The 24,540-nt window shown below is 40.3% G+C and overlaps 1 protein-coding gene across 1 annotated transcript in view; it reads right to left on the minus strand.

Moving 5' to 3' along the window:
• Positions 1-416: 416 nt before the first annotated feature.
• Positions 417-24,540, minus strand: part of LOC139478663 (uncharacterized) — a 40,140-nt gene continuing 16,016 nt past the window's right edge. Inside the window, exons 5-24 of the mRNA XM_071261227.1 lie at positions 21,466-23,462; positions 20,959-21,043; positions 20,618-20,755; positions 16,288-20,347; positions 13,336-15,929; positions 13,126-13,237; positions 11,807-11,905; positions 11,210-11,308; positions 10,373-10,471; positions 9,953-10,044; positions 9,026-9,371; positions 7,526-7,714; positions 6,394-6,671; positions 5,266-5,864; positions 4,834-4,982; positions 4,233-4,360; positions 3,960-4,042; positions 3,246-3,403; positions 2,888-3,012; positions 417-2,078 (exon numbers count right to left, since the gene is read on the minus strand). Of these exons, the coding sequence (XP_071117328.1) occupies positions 1,883-2,078; positions 2,888-3,012; positions 3,246-3,403; positions 3,960-4,042; positions 4,233-4,360; positions 4,834-4,982; positions 5,266-5,864; positions 6,394-6,671; positions 7,526-7,714; positions 9,026-9,371; positions 9,953-10,044; positions 10,373-10,471; positions 11,210-11,308; positions 11,807-11,905; positions 13,126-13,237; positions 13,336-15,929; positions 16,288-20,347; positions 20,618-20,755; positions 20,959-21,043; positions 21,466-23,462 (11,626 nt within the window). The 3' untranslated portion in view covers positions 417-1,882. The remainder of the gene's footprint in view (positions 2,079-2,887; positions 3,013-3,245; positions 3,404-3,959; positions 4,043-4,232; positions 4,361-4,833; positions 4,983-5,265; positions 5,865-6,393; positions 6,672-7,525; positions 7,715-9,025; positions 9,372-9,952; positions 10,045-10,372; positions 10,472-11,209; positions 11,309-11,806; positions 11,906-13,125; positions 13,238-13,335; positions 15,930-16,287; positions 20,348-20,617; positions 20,756-20,958; positions 21,044-21,465; positions 23,463-24,540) is intronic.

Raw genomic sequence — 24,540 nt, forward strand, 5'->3', positions numbered from 1 at the left:
GCTTGGTTCCCTTTATCTATATACAAGTGCGAATATTTACAATATCAAACATGTGTTACACAATTGTAACATGCACTTCAATAATGCTTGGTTCCCTAGATTTATATACAAGTGCGAATATTTACAATATCAAGCATGCATTACACAACTGTAACATACACTTCAATAATGTTTGGTTCCCTAGATTAATATACAAGTGCGAATATTTACAATATCAAGCATGCATTACACAATTGTAACATGCACTTCAATAATGGTAGGTTCCCTAGATTTACATACTAGTGCGAATATTTACAATATCAGTCATGCGTTACACAACTGTAACATGCACTTCAATAATGTTTGGTTCCCTAGATTAATATACAAGTGCGAATATTTACAATATCAAGCATGCATTACACAACTGTAACATACACTTCAATAATGTTTGGTTCCCTAGATTAATATACAAGTGCGAATATTTACAATATCAAGCATGCATTACACAATTGTAACATGCACTTCAATAATGGTAGGTTCCCTAGATTTACATACTAGTGCGAATATTTACAATATCAAGCATGCATTACACAACTGTAACATACACTTCAATAATGTTTGGTTCCCTAGATTAATATACAAGTGCGAATATTTACAATATCAAGCATGCATTACACAATTGTAACATGCACTTCAATAATGGTAGGTTCCCTAGATTTACATACTAGTGCGAATATTTACAATATCAGTCATGCGTTACACAACTGTAACATGCACTTCAACAATGCTTGGTTCCCTTTATCTATATACAAGTGCGAATATTTACAATATCAAACATGTGTTACACAATTGTAACATGCACTTCAATAATGCTTGGTTCCCTAGATTTATATACAAGTGCGAATATTTACAATATCAAGCATGCATTACACAACTGTAACATACACTTCAATAATGTTTGGTTCCCTAGATTAATATACAAGTGCGAATATTTACAATATCAGTCATGCATTACACAACTGTAACATGCATTTCAACAATGTTTGGTACCCTAGATCTATATACAAGTGCGATTATTTACAATATCAGTCATGCATTACACAACTGTATCATGCACTTCAATAATGCTTGGTTCCCTTGATTTACATACAAGTCCGAATATTTACAATATCAAACATGTGTTACACAACTGTAACATGCACTTCAATAATGCTAGGTTTATACACATTGTTCATGTTGGGTTTACTTATATTCTTTCCCGCCGTGATATTGCTGGAATATTTCTAAAAGCGGCGTAAAACTACTCTCACTCACTCACGCACTTATATTCTTTATTCTTGTTGTACTTGTTATATTACATTACCCAATTATTTAAAGAAATATATTATAAAAACAAAACTGTACAAACTCAAAAAATGGAAAACGCACTCAAGCTCTGATATAATCACACATATTTATCACAGGTACAAATACAGTGTAGGTGTATTGCCTTATGTTATCACAGGTACAAATACAGTGTAGGTGTATTTTCTTGTGTTATCACAGGTACAAATACAGTGTAGGTGTATTGTCTTGTGTTATCACAGGTACAAATACAGTGTAGGTGTATTGTCTTGTGTTATCACAGGTACAAATACAGTGTAGGTGTATTGTCTTGTGTTATCACAGGTACAAATACAGTGTAGGTGTATTGTCTTGTGTTATCACAGGACTTCGGCTGGCGGGTCATGCCAATGTCATCACATCGGGTGGTGGTGCAAGGGACGTAACTCGGTATTCTTTGTTGCACATGCTATATATCATGGTATAGGCTGTGACGCCTTCCAAGTAAATGAAATAATAGATATGAATTATCCCACTTTATCCAACGCTTCAGCTGCGAGGTAACCTTATTGTCTGGAGGTTAATCTCCTTTTCTGTGTCTTGTCTTGGGTGACATCTCAGGTGATGCGACGTGTTTCCATACCACCCTTGTTCTCTCCTTGATCTCGTCTTCGTCATAGGTGGAAGTGTGTGCCAGATATTTCTTCTCCACCTCCTCCAGGTAGTCATTGATGGCGTGTACAAACGGGTCATCGGACAAGTCCGTGTTGTTGATCCTAGAAGAAGAAATACCACATACCCATGACAAAGAAGCTATTCCTTTATATTTGTACCTTCCAAGAGCACCTTGCAACTTACTTATGGGTGACTGGCGATGAACTTTGTTATATTTTATTAACAACGTTTTCTTCGTGAGTGTGGCATTATGTAATCAATACACTAATGGCATCTATACTGTGAAGTATTGGAGTAATTACGAAATGCTTGTAGATGAAGCACCGCCTCCGTGGTCTAATGGTAGAGCATCCGCCCGGAGAGCAGAAGGTCCGGGGTTCGATCCCCAGCCGCGTCATACCAAAATACGTTAAAAGATGGTACTTGTTGTTACCCTGTCTGGCGCTCGGCATTAAGAGGCTAAAACAAGGACTGGTCGGCTCGGAGTCAGTATACTGTGTCTGAGTGGGGTATTCATGTTAAACTGCGGCATGGTATCTCAGTGGGCTAGCACTATAACTCGGCATCAGTCCGGACTAGTACAAGCAGCCACACACACACACACACACACACACACACACACACACACACACACACACGTGCAAGTCATATAAGTGCAATAATCTTGGACGCGACGTTAAACCGCATTTCACCTCACCTTGTAGATGAAGCTTCCAATGATTTGAAAATCACATAATGGTTGACGTTCTGTATGTCCATTCCGAAAGAGATAGGGCAGCATAGTGGCTAAAGACGTTCAATTCCCTACATGGACACAATATGTGTATTGTTTGGTGTTCCCCGCCGTGATACTGCTGGTAGAGCTCTAGTATAAGGCTGCGTAAAATCACGAACCCACTCCCTGACCTACCATTCTCTAGCTGTCCTGAGCATCCAGTTCCTTGGAAGGGCCAGACCGAAAGACGTCAGACCCTCGGTCAGTGCCTTGAAAGCCTCGCCCCGAGAACTCTGCTTATCTCGACAAGTTTGTAGAACCTTGGCAAAATAGCAAGACATTACAGCTGAATAAAAATATGAGCAAAAACTTTCACTCTACAGAAGAGTTGTATGTTGTATTTGCCTCAGCAGTAGATTAAGTGTTTGAGTAAAATTAAGAAAAACGAACAACAAATGATTGTCCATTCAAAAACTGACAGTGCGACAAAGGGCTATGTTAAGATTGTTTTTGCGCTGACTCCAAAATGGGAACATACTGAGTATTTGCTTACCTTGATCATCTTGGCCTGGTCAGTGGGAACTAGTGGATCAGCAAGGATAGTGTCTAGCTCCGGTCTAGACACGTCTACATCCCCTGCCAGGTCTAGTTCGACCCCCGTCTCATCCACCAGTGCCTGCAGGAAGGCATCAGACATCGGCTCAAGGAGACCTGAAGCATCCAACCCAGCACAGTTATCTATGTTCTGACATCAGATATTTGTGCTGTTAACATCGAAAAATGCATCCTCATGATCAATGACAATCATTGATTTATTCCTATATTATGTTATAACAGACATTGTCATGTGAGAATGACAAACTAAAGAACACATCGTAGTTTACTTTCACATTTTACAGGCCTGTTTGTAAATGTGGTGTTCATGATAAAATTCACTGTATCTTATTTCGGTATTGCAAAATATATTCACTTTGTTAAATTATAGATCTTTTATAATAATTGAATTAGAAATATGAATAACTCTGGTAATCTGGTCGTTGAACCATAATCAATAATATCAGGCAATCAATTATAAGGCATGGGTACACTACCTTCCGCATATATCATGGTAATGAAGACTAAGTTGTCCACAGATGTGATATATATTTTTGTTAATTTTTATACAGATTAAAATAAATTATGAAGTATGACACAAAGGATTGAAGAACTCGTTTAAGAAAAACGGTAGAGAAAATATTTCATTCAACTATATTTGGGAGAGTTTTACCTGAAGTTTGTGATTCCTTGGCTGTCAATGCATTCTCCAGCCAGGAGTAGAATTTATCCTGTCGCTCCTTCTTCTCATCCAGCCTAAAATTTCACACATCAAGAATAAAGTAAAATACTTATATACCAATACCATAGAAAAACAATAACCTTGTACATGGCAGCACATTCTGCTGTAATGTGCCTTTTATTAAAACAGTGTTGTGAATCATTGTTCCTTCAACACGTCTTTCTGCTGCACCATGTGGGGTTATCATGGGAAAAAGTTACTTACCATTTCTTGAGCTCCGCGATGACAATTGCCACTAGGTCTCTCCTCCCAGATTTCTGTAAGGCTATCAGCAACTCGGGGACGCCATGGTCGGACCGATGAAGACGGAGATCACGCCATCGTGTCAACATCTGAAATTGATAGATAATGAATGTATAGACATGCATATAGTTGCTTGATTACTATTTACAGTGTCTTTGTCAAGCACGTGACAGAGATACGGTCTTTACTTCATTCACAGACTTGACGAAGACTTGGCGAAGACTTGATGGGAATTGATTGATTTGGCAAACAGAAATGCACAAAATGTGAATATTTTGTGGTGCACGATCAAAGTATCCAGCTTGATTCCAATATTGTTATCAATTGTGCAATAAAGTGAAACACGAAGAGATATGAATCATTTGCACTGAATATATGGGCGCAAACAGTTAAAATTCCAGTCTTAAATACATTAGAAGACGCAATGTTCCTTGTCTAATCACAATACATATCGTCACTACTACGAATTGGCACGACATATGTATATAAACTAGACAGCTGATATTTATCATATTCATAAACCACAAATAATCAACCCGGCCGTGAGTGTATCATCACTTACTTTCAGTCGCTTGTCCATGTCCTCTAGGTCTTCCTGAGTCTGCAGCTTGTCGATGGACGCTCCAGTGAAACCCAGGAGTATCCCCAGCCTCATCCATTCTGATCCAAGTCTGCTCGCCAGATCCTGAAGGAGGTGTCTGTCTGTGAAACCTGAAAAACAAATAAATATGTCTAAACCAAAGAACAAGAGTTAAATGAAGATTTAATATTTCAAAATCTGGACTTGTCTGTGAAATTAGGTCAGTTTGGTAATTTTACTACACATTATACCACCTCTTTTCCAGATGCTCTCTGTTATATGTGCGCTAGACACGACTAAATTTTAGCCTTTCTCAAAAAAATTTTTTTTAAAAAGCAAACTCAATGAAAAGAAAAAAATGTTCGACAACAATCCTCTGAAGATTGCTAAATAAGTTAAATATGAAATTAGTACCTGCAAACGCTAAGGCCTCTTCTGTCGTGGTTTCATTCTTTTTTGTATGTGTCTCGCCATTTTTGTTGTTGGCCTTTGTTCTGTCAAAATCAGCCAGGTACACCAGAATCTTGGCCAGAGAGTCATAGGTGGGATTCTGGGCAAACTCTTTCTCAAGCCTCTTCTTTTCCCCTATGTCAACCCAGCCAACTTTATCCTTGGTTTCATCCTTCGCACAGATTGGGAATGTCAAGTAGTTGTCCCTTTTCGGGTGATACTGTAGCTTTGTGATCACGCTGTTGATCTTCTGGCTGTTGCCGCCGATGTCAAAGAGGAACTCCTGTTTAGGGAAGGAGATGAACTCGTTGGTGAAGCTGGGTTTCTGGTCCTTGTAGCCTTCCATCTTCCAGTGCTGGAGCCTGGTGTGAAGCCGTGTGTTCCTGGTGCACTCTACAACAGCTTCACAGTTGGCGTCTTGCATGGGCCGGAGCATGGCCATGAACACAACGCTGCACTCACGGCGCTTTGCTTTCTCAAGAAGCTTAGCATTAGTGCGGATGATGTCTTTTTCCGTGACCTTTGCATCTTCCATTGGTTGTTTGTACTCAATAAGATTAAGACTGCATGACAAGAAAATAATTAAGGTTAAAATATTGAATTCTTAAACCCAGTATCATTACTGACAAGGGCCCTGTTTCAGGAGTAATTGATGAGGTAAGCATGATTAATGTAATTATAAAACGTCAGAGAATAACCGATACTGATTATCCGACGAAACAGATGCCTTTGGGCTTTAAGGCCAAAACATTATATGAATGGATAACTAAAAATCAGTGAAGACACCAGGTTTTCGCGAAAAAGGCTAAACATGTCCTGCTCTACCGGTAGCACCCGCCACTTACACAGTTTGCATGAAAAAGTATGTGTTTGTTGCCTGACCAACACATCGTTCATATAATCTATAGTGCCGCATAACCCTTATCATTATACAAAGCCTGGTTCAAGACAAAGGAGAATTTGGACTCAACATGTGCCTACATGAACAGTAATAATGTCATTTACAATCTGTAACGGTAATGCAGCATTTCTACTCGGCATACTTTAAACATGCTAGGTATCTACACATCTTAAAGATGTTATTGAACTTACTCAGAGAAATGGGGAACTTTAACTGTAATGAGTCCGCCGTTTATTACTGGATTCTTTTCCAGTATCTCCCAACAGTCCTCCTCCTCTTTATGATCCACTTCGTCATGACGAAGCATGACGTACAGATCGCCGTCACCGAAGTAGTCCTGTGGTGTGGGCATGGTGATGAGGACGTCACGCTTGGGTTGTTCCCCCTTGGAATGGTTGACGTCATAGAAGTGGGACAGGGACAACACGGGAGAGAACTCTTCCTCGTCGAAGGCAGGTTTGGGGATGACCTGTGGCGAAATTCGAAATCTAGCATGTCAACGAGTCTTAATCTTTCATAATCATATTGTTTTTTTCAAGAATTTTGTTCATTTATATATTTTATCATGTTTATGTCGTTTACTGAAAATGGAATTCCAAGTTGCACTTGTGTCTTAATAAGCGTCTTTTTTATGCTTCAGCTATTTAAAGAATGTTTACAAAAATAACACATCAGTGTCTCATAGTCCACATAAAGCACTTATTACGACCCTGACTGGAAATAGACACAAAACGAACACACATACTTTAACATAGACTTACAATAGATGTGACGCTGCGATCGATTTGTGCCAGTGGTTTCTGACCATGTATCCTTATATCACGATATCGTGTAAATGATCGCAAGCCAGTGACCGTAAGGTCTTCAGCAACACATGCTTGCTGTAAAAGGCGATTATGCTTGCCGTAAAAGGCGACTATGCTTGCCGTAAAAGGCGACTATGCTTGCCGTAAAAGGCGACTAACGGGATCGGGTGGTGAGGCTCGCTGACTTGGTTGATGCATGCCATAGCATCACAATTGCGTGGATCGATGCTCATGACATTAATCACTGGATTGTCTTGCCCAGACTCGATTATTTACAGACCGCCGTCACATAGCTGGAATATTGCTGAGTGCGGCGTTAAACAACAAAACAAAAACAACAAGCAGGAGCAACGATCCATTCCATCGGGTAAGATGACACGCAGTCAGCCATTTTTGTCTGAGGGATTCCTTCTATAACCTCCAGTGATCAACTGATTTAGAGCAGCATACATGAACTACCATAAACAACACTTGAATGTATAATTATATTATATGTTATTTTAGAGCTTCACAATACCTCTAGAGTGAGTGTTCCCGACTTGACGAAGGTCTCCTTGGGGATCTTGATCTCCACCATGTTGTCCACAGAGGAGGTGAAGACGCCCCCTGCTGGCGTGATCGGGAACTTTTCTACCTTGGGCAGAGTGACGAGGAGAAAAGCGTTGATGTTTGAGATGTTCATCTTCACGTAGCAGAACCACTGTTTCTGTGAAGATGAGCAAACATTTTATAACTCCTTGGTCAACAATGCCACGCTTAACTCAAATTCAGAGAAACCAGGCTATCGGACGTTTGGAGGCTGGAGAGTCTGTCCAAGATGTTGCCCGTCATTTCAACGATAACATAACCACCCATTTACCGCCTCCTGCATCAATACAATGCTACACAGACCACAGATGACCTTCCTCGGAGCGGTCGTCCTAGGGTCACCACACCTCGACAAGATCGGCAGATCATCCTTCAACACCAGCGACATCCGATCCTAACTGCAAGTGACAGTGCTCGATAGACCATAGGAACACATAATCGACACATTAGCCAGGACACTGTGATCCGACGTCTCCGTTCCAACAACCTTAGATGTCTCCGACCAGCACGTCGTCCTGTTCTCCAACCACGGCATCGACAAGCACGACTTCAGTGGGCACATGGTCATCACAATTGGCGTCATCGTGAGTGGAGGCGTGTCATCTTCTCTGATGAAAGTCGCTTTTGTGTCTCCCATACAGACAGAAGAGTCAGAATTTGCGGCGTCGAGGTGATCGTTTCGGAAAGGGATCCACGGGGTGGACCTAGCGTCATGATATGGGCAGGGATTGGACTTAATACGAGACTTGGACCCATGTGCTTTCTGAATGTTCGTCAAGGTCATGGACACGGCGTCACTGCTCAGCGGTATATCGACCAAGTGATCAGACCCCACGTTGTTCCATTCACTGCACAACATCAACAACACATTTTCCAGCAGAACAACGCTCGTCCCCATGTTGCCAGAGCTACCATGGCCTTTCTGCAACACCACAACATCCGTGTTCTACCGTGGCCAGCGCTCAGCCCTGATCTGAACCCCATCGAACACTTGTGGGATGAGGTTCAAAGGCGTGTGCACAATGTGCGCCCAGTGCCTACAACTGCCGATGAGCTACGCACAGCTGCTCTGGATGTGTGCAGGAGGATCCCTAGGGCCTTCACAAATCGTCCGATCCACTCAATGTACAGGAGATGTGTGGCAGTGACCACTGCTAATGGTGGTCACACCAGGTATTGACTGACATTGTGGGTATTGACCCGAAACTGTGTAAGCCCTTAACATCTGCCTTTTAATCCATTAAACTGTCTTCAGTCAAATTTTTGTCAATCTTGCCCTATTAGTATTTCTTGTCTTTACTGTTGAAAATAAATAAGATGTATACTGTATACTCGACTTGCGTTTCTTTTGCGTGTGAGTTTATATATTGTTTTAACATTGAGTTTTCGAAAGCTATTTCCGGGATTCATTAAGATATCTTGTACATACCGTGTCCTCCTCGTACCGTATATCCCTCAATAAACCGCTGTAAACACCACGGTCTGTTTTCATGTACACTTCCTCAAAAAGGTCAGGTTTGGCATATACGGGTATCTTCAGTGTCACATGACCTTCAGGTCGCGTGCCAGACAAGCGGTACTCAAACACGTCACTCATTAGCAGCTCTTTGTCTGCCGGGACCAATGAGCTGCGACTGTACTCGGGTCGGACACGCCTACCGATGAAGTTGACAGATCCGGTGCCTATGGAGAGCGGTGTTTTTATGGTGAGATCCAGCTTCTTAAGATGATAGGTGGAGTCAGCTTCCAGTGTTGTGTGCTCTATAAACACATAACTGAAATATAAAAAAATATGTCGATTGGATAATATTGTAAGGAACTTGACCAGGTCACCTTTACTTGTTAACATCTTGAGGAAGTCGGTGCAGTGTGGTTACAGCGTTTGCTCGTCACGCCGAAAGCCCGGGTTTGATTTGCGACATTGTTGTAGTATAGGCAAAAGCGGAGTAAACACTCACTCACTCACTCACTCACTCACTCACCCGACCACCCACCCACTCACTCACTCACTCACTCACCCGACCACCTATCCACTCACTCACTCACTCACTCACTCACTCACCCACCCACCAACCCCCTCACTCACTCACTCACTGATGTAAATCGTTAATGTGATTTTATACGCGAATGAAATATTATTAAAGTGAAGGAATCCTTCGTAAAATATTTTAAAATAATACTTGCGCTCTGTCGCATTGACAATTTTCAAGAAGTGCAACCAAAGATGTCAAACAGTCCTTAACAATGTGTATATTTAACATAATAATTAAATAAATGTGTATATTTTATAAGTTTTAGCGAACGCTTATGATAGCTCTTGTTCCAAAACGGAAAAAAAAACTATTTCATGACTTACCCGTTCTTGATTCCAAACACTGTCTGCCTCGACTCCTGCATGAGACGCAGCATGTCCTGCCGCTTACACGTGTAGGACGGGGTGTTGCCCATCTGGAAGTCACGTCACATGTACGTTGTATGTTATCTCTGTACATTTGTATTTGTATTGTTGACCTATTATGTTGATCCTTTGTTCATAGTGGTGATAAAACTGGATCATTGCTATTTTTGTTTGATGTTTAACGCACTGTGCCAGCTATATGTCGCCGGTCTGCAAATAATCGAGTCTGGACCAGACAATTCAGTGATTCAGTGAGCATCGATCTACACAATTGGGATATGATACATGCTTTTAGTCTCTATTATATAGCTGAAATACTCTACAGTGGCGGTAAATCCAACTTATTCATACTTTGTTCCCCTAGTTTAAATGGGTTACCTTGTCCTTGATGGTGACATCGGCTCCACAGAAGACCAGGATGTCCACAGCCTCCGTCTGCTTCTTGTTGACAGCGTAATGGAGAGGAGTGCGGCCATTCTAAATCACAGTTACATATTCATCATTTATTCTTGCACAGGAATCGAGGCATTATAGTTTTTTAACAAATAATCTATACTGTCATACGTTCATGTGCCATTGATTAGCTCTTTCTATGCACATAATAAGCATATATATGTATGTGTGCACGGTATATATGAATATGCACATTTACATACTGGTAATACTGAGATTTTGTTTATTTGCTTTGTTTGTTGTTTAACGCCGCACTCAGCAATATTTCAGCCATGTGACGGTGGTTTGTAAATAATCAATTCTGGTCCAGACAATGCAGTGATTGACATTACGAGCATCGATCTACGCAATTGCAATATCATGACATGTATCAACTAACTTAGCCGGCCTCATCGCCCGATTCCGTCAGTCGCATCTTGCGACAGTCATGGGTTGCTAAAGAGCAATTCTAACCCGGAATCTTCTCGGGGTCTGTTTATATTAATCACATGAGGGAATCGATGATCTAGGACAATATATTACACTCGTGGTCATGGAATATAAATTCAACCTGTACACAGGAGCAGTAGACCATAATAAATATCAAAGATTGTTTTAACACACAAAAGAGATCGATTGGCATCGATATACTAAATTGATTTATATATATTACAGCTGATTCAAAAATGTAATCGTGAGCATTGTTTATCAATGCATCGTAAGGACGATTTTCATTTGATGTTTCACCGACTAGATATTGACAAGGAGACGTTAATACTGTACCTTGTCTCTAGCATTGACTTTAATATCATATGTCAGCAACAGCTTTATGCTCTCTACATCTCCGTGAGCTGACTCTATATGCAGCGGTGTGCGTCCACCCTGGAATAAATTTTCTTTCGGCATCCATTCTATGTTGTATTTTGTTTTACATGTTTCAATAGTGTTATAGAAGTCTTAGAAATCAATAATGTTCATGCTATCTTAAAGTACAAAAGGTTTTCAATTTACTTTGTCAATAGGTAATATAAAACGTATACCCCAGAGAATAACCAGTCTCTATTCTGTTGAGCATAAAAGGCGAAATAGATATGCATGGATTACTCATAATCTGGATCTGTTCGTTTGTAAGTCTATATGAGTTTAAGCGAGAGTAAGTTGGGCTTTACACCGACTGTAGCAGTATTCCAGCAATATCACGATGGGTGACACCAAAAATGAGCTTCACACATTGTACTTACGTGGGGAATGGAATCCGGGACTTCGGTGTGACGAGCGGACGCTTTAACCACTTGGCTATCACTACGCCCCATGAATGTGAGCAAAATAGCAAATACACCCTACCTTTCGACTTAATTAGAGCATGGCAAAATGTCTCACCTTGTCAGTTTTCGAGACATCAGCCCCATGAGAGAGCAGTAAATTTTGGACCACATAGTTCCTCAACTCAGCAGCTCGAAGCAAAGGTGTGCAACCATCCTGGAATTGAAATGTGATGACATGTCATTAGTGTTAATTGTGCCAAGGTTTGTATACTGAACCAAATTAAAAACTTCACAATCCTAACATTTTAACATTTTGACCAGTTATCATTGTGGGCCCTTATTGTGTATTTAAACAGTAATGGTCACGTATTGTCTTCAGTTAACACCCGTTTGTGTGCAGGTGAATCGATCAAAATCATGTGCACAGCACTAAAGTGGCAAAAGTATTTTTTCACGTGCAACTGGTCACGTGGCCATAATACCGCACGTGTTTTCAGCCATACTTGTTAGCAGTCATTAACAAAAAAAGAAAAACACAAGAAAACAAAAGTCTTTACGGCCATTTGTCATGACACGCCTTTCAAATGTGAAACGTGAACATGCCATCGGCATGTTACATGTTGATGGTAGGGCGAGGGTGTGGAGGCGCCGTCATGAACGTTACGCCCAGTGCTGTGTACAGGAAGTTGTCAGATTTCGAGGTGGAAGTGTCATGGTGTGGGGTGCTTTCTGTGGCAATGCACGTTCCAGGCTTCCAAGCACGTTCATCGCTGCTGCTTACCGCGACCAGGTACTGGCACCAGAACTTCTGCCTTTTATGGCAGCACATGGACCCGGTTTGATCTTCCGACACGACAATGCCAGACCCCACACAGCAATTTTGACAAGGAATTTCCTTCAGACTGCGGGAGTCAACGTCATGGACTGGCCGTCAAGGTCTCCCGACCTCAATGCCATCGAACACGTCTGGGACGCTCTTGGCAGAAATCTGCGCACTCTCCAGAACCAACCACAGAATTTGCAAGATCTTGGCACCATTTTGCAGCAACAATGGCGTCGTCTTCCCAAACATGTGTTCACAAGCATCACAAGGTCCATGCGGAGGCGTTGTGTGGCAGTTGTCAACGCACATGGTGGCCATACACGCTACTGAACTTGTGTGCCATCATATTCTCGTGCTTGGGACTTCTGATTTAAACTGTTGATGTTATTACCGAATACCGTAGGTGCTTGGAACAAATTATGGTTACCACCGTTAATTAAAATCCTTCTTTGGACATTAATGATTAAAAATTACCTTCTCTGATACATTTGTTCGTTGTATATCATATATGGGATAACTTTTAAAAATGTGAAGTTTTTAATTTGACTCAGTATATATGATGTTGACATTTTGAAAAAATAAATGTGTAATCCCTTTCAATATATACATACCGCGTTTTTCGCATTGATATTAGCTCCAATATCGAGAACATTTTCAATATTTCCTGTGTGTCCAATCTCTACAAAGTCAAACAGCCGGTCTGTAGCTTTCTGGATAGCTAGCCTGCAAAAAGAAGAAAGTTAACGGAATTGGTATGGTTTTACTCACAATACGGATTGCTTTTTTTGCGATTGATAATAAGTAACAGTTACTGTAAATACCTGCTGGTTGCTGTGGGGCGTCGTAGTCTGTCTACTTTGGGCAGTTCCTTCTTCACCTTAGGTGGAGAGCTGATAGTCATCACAGAGTGGTTGTCTGGAAACAGGTCCTCTGTTAAAATCATTGGCAGATAGCTACTCCCATGATTTGACAACCTAGATCGGTCATAGCGGTTCGAGGTACTTCCTTTGAGAGCAGCTAGGAGGTCATCTTCAACCTCAGACTGTGAAGCAATATTGCCATCATCCTTTAACACAGAGAACCTCAGGTTGCCATTCTCAAATGTTGCCACGGATCCATCCCTTGATGACTCCTTTACTTCCAGTGACACCAGTTCAGAGACCAATCGTTGCTTGGCATCTGCATCGGTCTCTGCAACTGTTTTCAAAGCAGCCGAGAAGTTGACCCTTGACTGTACCGCCGCAGAAAGAATAGATTCCTTGTCTTTTCTTCCATGGAACTTAAATACGGTCACGGCATGAGCCAGCATATCCATTCCTAATGTTCTAGAGAGAGCCTCAGATATGAAGAAAGGAGTTTGGAACTCGAATGTACGACACACTGCAGAAATCAAGATATCAGTTATTGTTCTGAGCTCTGAGTCAGTATCAAGAATATTTGGTTTGAAATTTATATACAGATCTCTCTCTGAGAGAAGATGTATGTCCGCAGTTTCAGTGTGTGTAGTGCCTTTCACTGTTTCAATAGAGTCTTCATCTTTCACAGAATGTTTGAATCCGATACGAATGTGTCCAATATCAGCAATTGTTGACAATATGGCGTCCTTGTTTTCGTCATGTCCTTTTGGGAGGTCAGCTATTTCTTCAAGTGTCTTCTGCATTATATAACCCACAACCTGAAGACTTGAGTCACTTTCAAAGTCTCCCGTATCGAACACAACATTTGTTCCGAGTTTGCTTCCAATGTCCCATACATCGTACACAGCAGATATGCTCTTAAAACTGCTCTTCACCATGAATTGTAAGGAGTTCATGTGTAGACACATATTTTGTTTCTCGTAGAAGTAACCTTGTCGGCAAATCACATCTTCACAGGTAATGCCCAGTTCTCCTGCAGCAACAGGATGAAGTTTATCTGTGCCGTCATTTGGTTTGATGTTTACTGTATGAGGGATTTCCAAAAGCAAACGCTTAACAGCAGGTTTATCACAAAGAAACATCAGCTTCTTATTAATGCTTATAAGTTGCACTCTTTGAATCTGCTGATCATCATCTTTCATGAAATGATTGAATGATATGTGTTGCCAGATGCCGCAAACTTCTGCTTTATTCATTTCTTGAATCTCAGATAATTTGCTTATTTTGAACATCTTTGTTTTCTTTGTGTCAGCCTGCTTCAGTCGTACCAACAGCACCTTTGACATCCTGATGTCTTTCAGTTCATTGTGTGTCACCCATGTCCAGGCACCAGCAGGTATGTTGAAATCACCAAGGTATCTACATCCGCGTGCACCCTGTAAGATGCTCAGGAGCATGTGGGTGAAGGCATACCATGTACCAAATGCCAACCAATCATAGTATCTACCAATCAGATGTAGAGGATGAGTCATTTCTCGAATGTCATTTGTGTGTATGATCTTTAGCCAGTCAGAGTCGACAGGAGACACTGTAACAATAATGCCAAGTTGCTCCTGGAGATTCATTGTAGCTTTAGCAAGTTTTTCAGAGCTTGTCAAGGCTTTCACTTGTGCTGACTTGGGCCAAGTAACGTCCTTAATGTTGTGAGGATATTCAAACTTGAAGGGTAAAACATGGTCAAGAATCTGTTTTTCTTCCAATGAATAGAAGAACTTGGAATAGTCCATGTCTTCAGTCATCCACATTCCCGTGTCAGTCTTTGTAACCCTCAAGCTAACCACAAGAGTTTTCTTCTTGAACCAAATTCCAGACCTGTCCTTCATTCGTGTTACCCTTAAGCATACATCATCAATATCAAAATGAAGCCACATCATGAAAGCATAGAGTTGAGCTATCTTCTGAAGTTCCTGAACAGCATATCCCCTGATGAATCCAAGGATTCTCCCAACCATGCCAATGCTTTCAAACGATTCCCATTCTATTGTTGCATCAACCTTTGGCTTCTTACGTTTTTGGCTAATCTGCATAGTAGGATTAGAGTAATCTGGTTTGCTGGTCAGTATCCTGAATCCATGCAAGAGACAGTTGTAACCTGCTCTGCAAGTAGTCAGTAGTTTTAATAAAATGAAATGATCCGAATTGTATCGAAGGGAGCCATCTTTCACTGAAAAGTACCACAGCATTGATGATTCATTGGATGTAATAGACTCTGCTTTCAAAATAGGTAGATTTGTCACATACTTGACTGTAATTTCTTTCAAATTAGAGTAAAGTTGTACTGTAGAACTGACAGCTTTTCTACCACAAAGGGATTTTATATCTCTCAACAATGAACCACAACGAAGTATAACACTTTGAAGTCCACCAAGTTTGTTGCAGGCAGCATCTCCTGATAACATTCCCATGACAAGTGAATGAATCCCCATACCCCTGGACACCATGACTGAATCCCAGTCAACACTGACCGTCACAGCAAGACCACTCAGTTCTCGTTTCACCTGAAAGAATACACATAATATAAATGCGACAAAAGATAACCATGATACATAAGTTCAAATTGTGATGAATTATTTTTTACATTCACTTCAATGAGTAATATTCACATATCGTCCATTAGCGCAGTAACTGTGCAATATGTTATTTCTATTCACCACACATGAAAGAAAAATATGTTTTCCTCCTTTTATACAATCTATGAATCAATACTTAAAAGCTTAACCTAGGGCTAAAATATAAATTGTCAATGGAAGATAATGACCAGTTTAGAATATCCACCGAGTACATACGTACATGTCCTTGATCTATGGACAGTGCTTCAGCTAAATGTAAGATTAATAAAAGATTATGTTGACTTACTAGATTCTCCATTTCTTTTGTGACTGTCTCATCAATTTGCTCACAGGTAACAGCTTCCTTTGTGATTTCAGTTGGCATCTCTCCCGTAAAAACATACACTTCAGCATCCTCAACAGAAATTTGGATTTTATCTTGAAGATGAGATCCAGAAAGTAATACTTGAGCACTGCCATCGGAACCCTTCTGGATACATGATACACTGATTCTTGATACTGCTTTCCAAGCATGACTATTTGTATCTATGTAAGTTGAGTACCTTCCAAGAACAAGCTTTGACATGGCTAGACCACGTGTTTGCACTTTTGAATAACCTGGAAGAATCTTTTCAAAGCTCATCAAATCTACATGTAGTTCTTTCCCAAAGAAGTGTGTTGGTATCATTGCTTCAGGATCAGCCTGCTTTTCAATAATCATTTTGTTGTCTTGATCTTTGGATTTGGTCAGCAATACGTCAGCAAATGACATGCGGGAATTGGAATTGTCCATGTCAGATTGCCATCCATAATCACCTGGATGTGAAAACCCAATTCTCCATTGTATGGACACAGGTAATGCTCCTTGGATAGTTTGTAGCACTGGGTACATCTCTGTAGCCCCACTGTTCTTGATAGTAGATACTATTTCTGTATTCCCGTATGCCAAAGCAACTTCCAATGGTGAAGCCATATCCCCTGTGACTAAGTCAGTAAATGACCTTTTCTCCAAAACGGTCTTGAAGAATTTGTTTTTCTTTGTTTGTGCAGCATAGCAGCAGAGTTCAGCAATGTTTTCTTGTCCATGTGATGTGTTTTGGAAGTAGAAACACGCCGCCTCTTCTAAATTTGATTTTAGCGCCCATTGGAGAACATCTTTTTCTTTATTCAACAAAAACAATTGTGTGTTTATAATATCAGCTCCATATCCCATTGTTGCCAGTGCACTGAACATAGCACCATTAGAATGGGTTATTCTAGACCATGTGTAAAGTGTGTCGAGGGGATGTGTGAATCGCTTCTTTCCAAACTTCAGATGAACATCCAGACAGAAACCTACTCTCGATGGCTTTCTATCAAGAATGTTTCTCTTTGGAACCATTGGTGTTTTCATGTATCCATTCTGGTACATCTTAGACCAACCAATTGCTGAATCCATCAGACAGAGCACACAAGCATAATCTGCCACTTGGTGAGATGCATGAGAACTTTCTTCAAATGTTATACCCTTGCAAAGATATTGCAACAGGTGATGATTGCCATAGGCAACAGCCGTGGCAACAGGAATCAAGTTCGATTTGTCCCTGGCAGTAAACGCTACCTCAGGGGCTCTGACTGTGACCGTTTCAGTGATTGAAGGAATACCAATACGGGCAGCTAAATGAAGAACATTTTCTTGCAAAGGAGATTTCCAATTGTACAAGTTGGTCTCTTCCATTAAAAGTTCAACACATGAAACATGCTTTTTTTCCATGGCCAAAACCAAAGGTGGTGTCTCTACATCATGTAACCACTCCACTAGTCTATCTGGATCATGTGCTTTTGTGAGGGCGAGAAGGAATTTTAGAGAGTACTTACAACCATAAAGTGCACAGAGATGAAACAGTGTAGGTGCTTGCTTTGAATCTATCATCTCCTGAATAAGTCTTTCTTGTAAAGTCTCCATGATTGCTAATGCACCATGATCATCACCATGCCGAACAAGGGATTGCACATTGGATTCAAGCCTCTTTTGTTGCGTGTAAGGTGGCATGAGGTCACCTGATACTGAAGGGGATGATTCATTCTTCATCATGAGATGTTTCAACCAGCCTGTTTGTCCTGTATCAAACGTTGACAATGCCTTGTAATTGTTCACAAGGTGGTTAGCCAATGTTATGTTTCCCATGCATCTTGCGAGATCCAATGGGGTGTGATCAAAATTATTTCTTGAATTGAGCTCATCTTTAGATGTGTTGAGAATAACTTCAATAAGCGCCTTCATATTCCAAACACATGCATAATGCAACACTGAATTGTCATGCCGATCAGTCCTCCTTACATCAAGGTATCTGCTGTTCAGGAGATCAACGCAAGCCTTTTCTTGACCTCTTGCAGCTGCCTTCAATAGCACCTTCTCTGAAAAATCCTTTGTAAGCACTGATGTGACCATTCTGGACTGAACAAGTGTAACAATGACGGCATTATTTGCATGATCAGAAGCCAGTTCCATACTCTCTCTGATTCTAACACTATCGATTGTACCACTTGCATCAAGTGCATCTAGCACTTTTTGCACAATATCACTGCTTCCACTAAGGACAGCAAAATCTAAGACCCATTTGCCGCTGTCAAGGGCTGTAATGTTCTTTGCTTCCTGTTGTAGCTTCAAATGCTGGGCTAGGAAATAATCAACTGTTGCTGATCTTTTGTGGAAGCATGCCAAACACAATGATCTATATAATACCATTGATTTGTCAGACACCACACGTGTGTGTAGTTTTTGACAGATTTCTGTTACAATATCAAGATGTCCTTTCTTTGAGGAATCATATAGCACTTCTATCCATGTATCAACCGTTTCAAAGGCTCTGTCTTTTGCTGAGTAGTCCCTAACGACTTCATGCAGCATGGCATACAAACCCGTCTTCGTCGCAAATCCTATTGTACCAGTGCTTAGCGTTAGATCTATTTCATTTGCTAAATATCGCAGAACGCCTACCCTGTCTCTAACGTCACCATCCTTAGCATGCTTTGTAAACATGAACAAAAGGTCAGTGAACAACAAGTCACCAGATATCTTTCTTGCAAAAAGAGCTTTGAATTCTTCATACCCAGTCTGCCGCAAGAGCTCTATAGGCTGAACCTTCCCGAGATATGCAAGAACTGATATAAGGGAATTTGGCACATTGGATTTGCATATCTTTAATGCTGATTTCACCAAGAGAGTAATTTCTGATAGTGTAAGTCTGGTCCCAAGTGAAAGATAATTCTTGAGTTTCTGGAAGATCTTGAATGCATCCTGTTTTCCTTGAAGCTCAGACAGAAGATCTTTGCCCATCCTTTCTTTTGGAGATTTAATTTTCCTCTTCTGTACAAACAAGTCGAATTCTGTTGTCTCTAAGGTAGCAAGTGTCAGAATATCATATAAATGTTCAGGTTCATCGGTGACCTTCTTGAGCACTGTTTCAAATGATTGGTACTGATGATTTGCCACAGCAAAGACCAATGGTGATGGACAAGTGGTTAGCTGTAGCATGTGTTGAGACATTGTCAGATTTAACATCTCTTGGAGAAGTTTAGTGTCACCAGTGGCTGCAGCTCCGTGTAACATGCTGGAAGAATTGGATTGACAATAGTTTGAGAGGTCTAGTAAATATTGGACCTTTTGTTTAAGTGTGTCAAATGGAACTACTTTGGGCACGTGGTGATCCAACACGGACGTATACTTGTGAGGAGCCCTTTGGGATTTTGTGTATACTTCTTTAAATACCATAGTCCTTGGAGACACTATTTCTGCTACCCTGGTTGAATCATTTCTCATTATTTGTGCATCACGATGCCTTGACCATTCTTCATGACTGTGTTCATGGCCATGGCTGTGTTCATGAGTGAAAACCCTCTTTGGCCACATATCAGGGACGGATCTGTTCAGGCTTAGGATGCCACCATGCATCAAAACTACTTCAGATATATTGAAATGCCTGTTTGCGAGAGCGTACCATAAGGGTGTCACTTTTGAGTGGTCCTTCACATTAACAACGCTTTGAACAGGAATGTATCCATGTGTGCCCAGCAAATTCAGTGCATATTTCACAAAATCAATATTTCCATTTTGGCACACGTTGTGGAAGGTCGTCATTCCATGGCTATTTTCCCATGTAAGTAGCTTAACAATGGAATCTGAAAGACCAGGCTGATTTGTATATCTTGAAGTAAGAAGTTTGAAGAGCATCAATGCAGTTTGTTCAGAACCTCTAACACTGGCAGTAAACAAGGCCTCCTGTGCTACATCAAAAGATCCAGTCATGAGATTTTGTCCGTGGTTTTCTAACAGATGGCTGCAGGTTTTCCAGGGACCTCTTCCTAACAGAGGTAGGATAACCAGTCTGAAAATATATTTATATGTAATAATCTAGTTACATCAAAATTAGATCATATTATTTGTCTTTTTTTCTTCAGAACAATTGACATATTTGTTGTCTGTGGTTATTCCTACTCAATGAATCATTGCATTATTATGTATGTCTCAGTCAAGTGGTTTACCAGTTGTACAAACAAAATGGAGGTCATTTGTAATATGTACTTGAAATCACATTCATTATTTAGGCTTTGAATAGAATGCTTTATAGCTTATGCATTCTAATAACGATACCTACCTATCACTGAGGATGTCAGTAGAAATGTTTGTTCCATTTTCAAGGATGAATTGAACCAACTGCCAATGTTTGTCTTCTACAGCTACTCTCAGCAAGTTTCCAAACACTGGATGATGATAGCTAACATCAATCTGCAAACTAGTTGATAAACATATACTGATAAAAAGTCTTGACACGATCCCATGAACATCAAGATTGGAATATAAACATAGATAAACTGTAATACACAATAATACTATATGATTTCAATAACAATAGAATGACTTCTTTCAATGACACTGAATGGAAACAACAATAAATTTAGGGCAATGAATAAAGAGAAACCTCGTTACATTACTTACACTGAACTCAGTGTCCTCAGGTCCCTTGTTTGCCTTTCCTCTTCAGGGACTCTCAAGGATTTGGTGTACTTCCACTGCATAAAAGCTGATTTGAAGGATATAAAATAAAATATATACTGAATAAGTAATATAATTTCATGAATGTAAGATATTCTTACAAATGTGAATTTTACAGATTCATTGAACACATATTTCTTTGACACCTATATGTGCATAAATTCGCTATTGGTCATGAGGGGATCAGGTGGTTCGTATGAACTGTAGATCCCCTTGTTCGACCCTCAGATGCCATGAACCTCTGTTCATCATGTCTGAATCATGTTGGAATCCCATATTATATTTACCATAATTGTGTTGAGTATTTATAGGTAATCATCATGTGTGTCACATTGGGCTTTACTCAGATAAAACACTATGATATGACCGAAATACTGACAAAGTGGTGTTACACCCAATTCACTCACTGATAGGAGTTAACCAGGGAATGCAGAAATGATAACTACTCACGCAAAAATCTTGTGCCAACACACACAGCAAGCAGAGTCTGCTGTGAAACATTTGCACCATTCTTCAACAGAAACTCTACTGTTTTCTCATTGCCCATGGCTACAGCATAGTCAAGACATGTAGCTCCAAGTGCATCCTCAAAGTTGATAGACAGAGGATCAACACAATCAATAACTGCTTTCATTAGCTCCACATCATCTAGAACGCTAACTGTGTGCAAAAGAGATGCTCCACTGTTTATGACTTTATCCAGTGTTGACAGTCCCATGGTGGATAAAGAAAATAACAGTTTTCTGTCTTGTGTCATATTCCTGAGAAGTTTAATTGTGTGCCAGCCCTTTGTGTGCATGACATACATTTGAGTAAACTCATCTCTTGGCATGACAGTCATCCATTCATTAAGATTCTGAAAGTTCCTAGCTTTGTCTAGAACTTGAGGAAGGAGATTTGGAAAGAGGATCAAAAGTTTTGCAATTGTGAAGCTAGACCTTCTTGATAAATCCAGACCCTCAATGTGATGGGATGCAATCTGAGTAAGGATATTTTCACTAAACATTCTCTCTTTGTGGTCTGATTCTTTCAACAGAGGAGACAATTTCTTCACAAGATGTTTAAAGTCAAGCGTATTTACAACATTGAGTCCTTGTTGAAAGAAAAGCTTCAATGTTGACAATGGAGCGTACCCAAACAGCTTGTTCCACGTCTGAAAGAGCACAGGATAAGACTTTGTGTCTTCTTTTTCCATATTGTAAACGTGTCTGTGACAAGAATGGTTTTTGGTCAGGAGGCACTGCCACAAAGTACTCCCCCCAACTCTGAGAACTTCATCAGCTACTGCCCAGCATCTTTTGTTGATAACTGTCATAAACATATCACATGAAATGTGTATTGTGCTTTTCTTTGAAACACGCACTTCATCCAGATAAAGACCTTTTTTCAGTAGTTCCATAACCACATATTCAATTTCTGGTTTCTTGCCTAACCTGTTTGCAAGCCATGTATGTGGTAGTGATGAGATGTCGTTGTTTCTTTCAGAGAATTTGAACAGGAAGCATTTAAGAAGGGAGTAGTTGGATGATATATCAATGTCTGGGCGAATTTCAGAAACCATGTTTCTTGTCAGAAGTTTCTTACTTTGGAGAGATTCTGGAATTGCCTGTACTACAGAATGGATGTGTTTCAAGCTTATTTCTCTTGCACTACACAAGGCCTGTAGTATACCCATTCCCAGAGAACATACACGCCACAGTTCATCAACATTGTCTATTGTTCCAATGATGGATTCACCTTCCTCTTTCCTTTCTCTGAGTAAGTAATCAGACATTTTAACATCCCCATTCAGAGCTGCTAGATGAACAGCAAAACATATTGAACTTGATGCTCCATTTCTCACCAGCACTTCCACCAATGATGTATTTTGATTTATAACACCTAGTTCTAGAGGACTGTAATATAGCACACGTTTTTCATAAGATGTCAAAGCTATCATGCTGTATAGATCATTCTTCTTTGGTATAAGATTTGGATGTGCTCCTAAATCTATGAGATAGTTAACAACATTGATCTGTCGTTCTTCCTGAACAGAGTCTGATGGTTTCTGCAAGCAGGCTAGATGCAAGAGTGCTGTAAGAACTTCTTGAGATGCCTCCAAAAAGATCATCAGGATTTTCAAACTATCTCTGTGCCAATTACAAGCTGCAAATAAAGCAGCATGTTTTGCACAGTTCTGTAGGAGTTCAGGGCAAATATTTGCAATAAGTACTAAGATATCGTTCCTGTTCATTAGAATTAGTATTTGAGGTAAGGACTGGACTTCTTCTGTGCTGGATTTAAATGTTTTGAATGGCCCATGAATTGCTTCTATCTCCTCACAATATTCCTTCTTACTATATACTGGTGGCACTTTCGTCTTTTTTGGCGAATCTATCTTGCCTGCGTGACTTTGTGAGTCCAGTGATTCCTCCAAGGCCTCGTCAGATTTGCATTTGTGTAACCATCTGGAACAATAATATGGTGGTACAAAATATTGCATTTTCATGGTGGTTTGCATTGGAATTACTATTCATGATTTCTTCGAGTCATCCCATTAACTTATGTTCATCAGGGATAAGGAACGAACATTTCAAATAGTGGTCACAAACAATGATACCCACAAGGATACTTCCTGCTGAATTTTCACAAACGCAACGTATTCGCGAAACATTGCACGTAAAGGCATGCCATTATATTTTCGTCACCAATGTATCGCCGTGAAATGTAAGGGAATAAAGTACATGTGTCACAATACATGGTGAAACATTCAGACAAGACAGAAGCAGTAAATGATAGATTCAGATCATCAACAAGCGAAGCTTATGGTCAACACACACCAGCAAGTAAGCAAACAACCTGTGCAGTCGTTTGAAAGCAGCAGGAGAAAAATCTTGTCCAGTGATTGCCATCCCTATGGCTGGAAATCAGAGAAAGTGCCTTCAGTGGTATCATAGCATCAGACCATCACTGTACCAAATCTGAGCACCACTGATATGATAAATTGTGTGAGCCTTTAGCACACACCTCGTTCATCTTAATGATTAAATGAGTATGGTTTTACGCTGATTTTAGAATTATTCCAGCAATATCACCACGGGGAACAACAAGAATGGGCTTCAGACATTGGCATTGAACCCATGTCCCCGGCATGATGAGTATATGCTTTAATCACTTGCCTAACCCCATCTTAAAATTGACTTACAGGGTTCGTTATTATGAGGTTTTGAGACAGTTGTTCATTTGCAGGAATGCATTCAAACCCAAACCACAGTTGTCCAGGTTCAGGGAGGGTACAGCCCTTTTAACATGTCACATCCAACACCGTTGTCAAACAAGGCATGCCCACTGAGTTTTTCATTCAATGCAACTGACACCTTAGTTTTCTAGAAGTATATTTAGGAATTGACTGTAGTTGTATAATGACTGTGAAATGGGCAACCATAAACAACGCTCAATGCACTCAGCTGGAACTAAGTCTCTAACTAAGCCCAGCGATGGGCATACAATGCAAGTTAAATCTGCAACTTGCAGTAGGGTAGTACT

Source organism: Haliotis cracherodii, unplaced genomic scaffold (assembly GCF_022045235.1).
Source record: "Haliotis cracherodii isolate W230 unplaced genomic scaffold, xgHalCrac1.p SCAF_4, whole genome shotgun sequence".
In the NCBI taxonomy this organism is placed as follows: Eukaryota; Metazoa; Mollusca; class Gastropoda; order Lepetellida; family Haliotidae; genus Haliotis; species Haliotis cracherodii.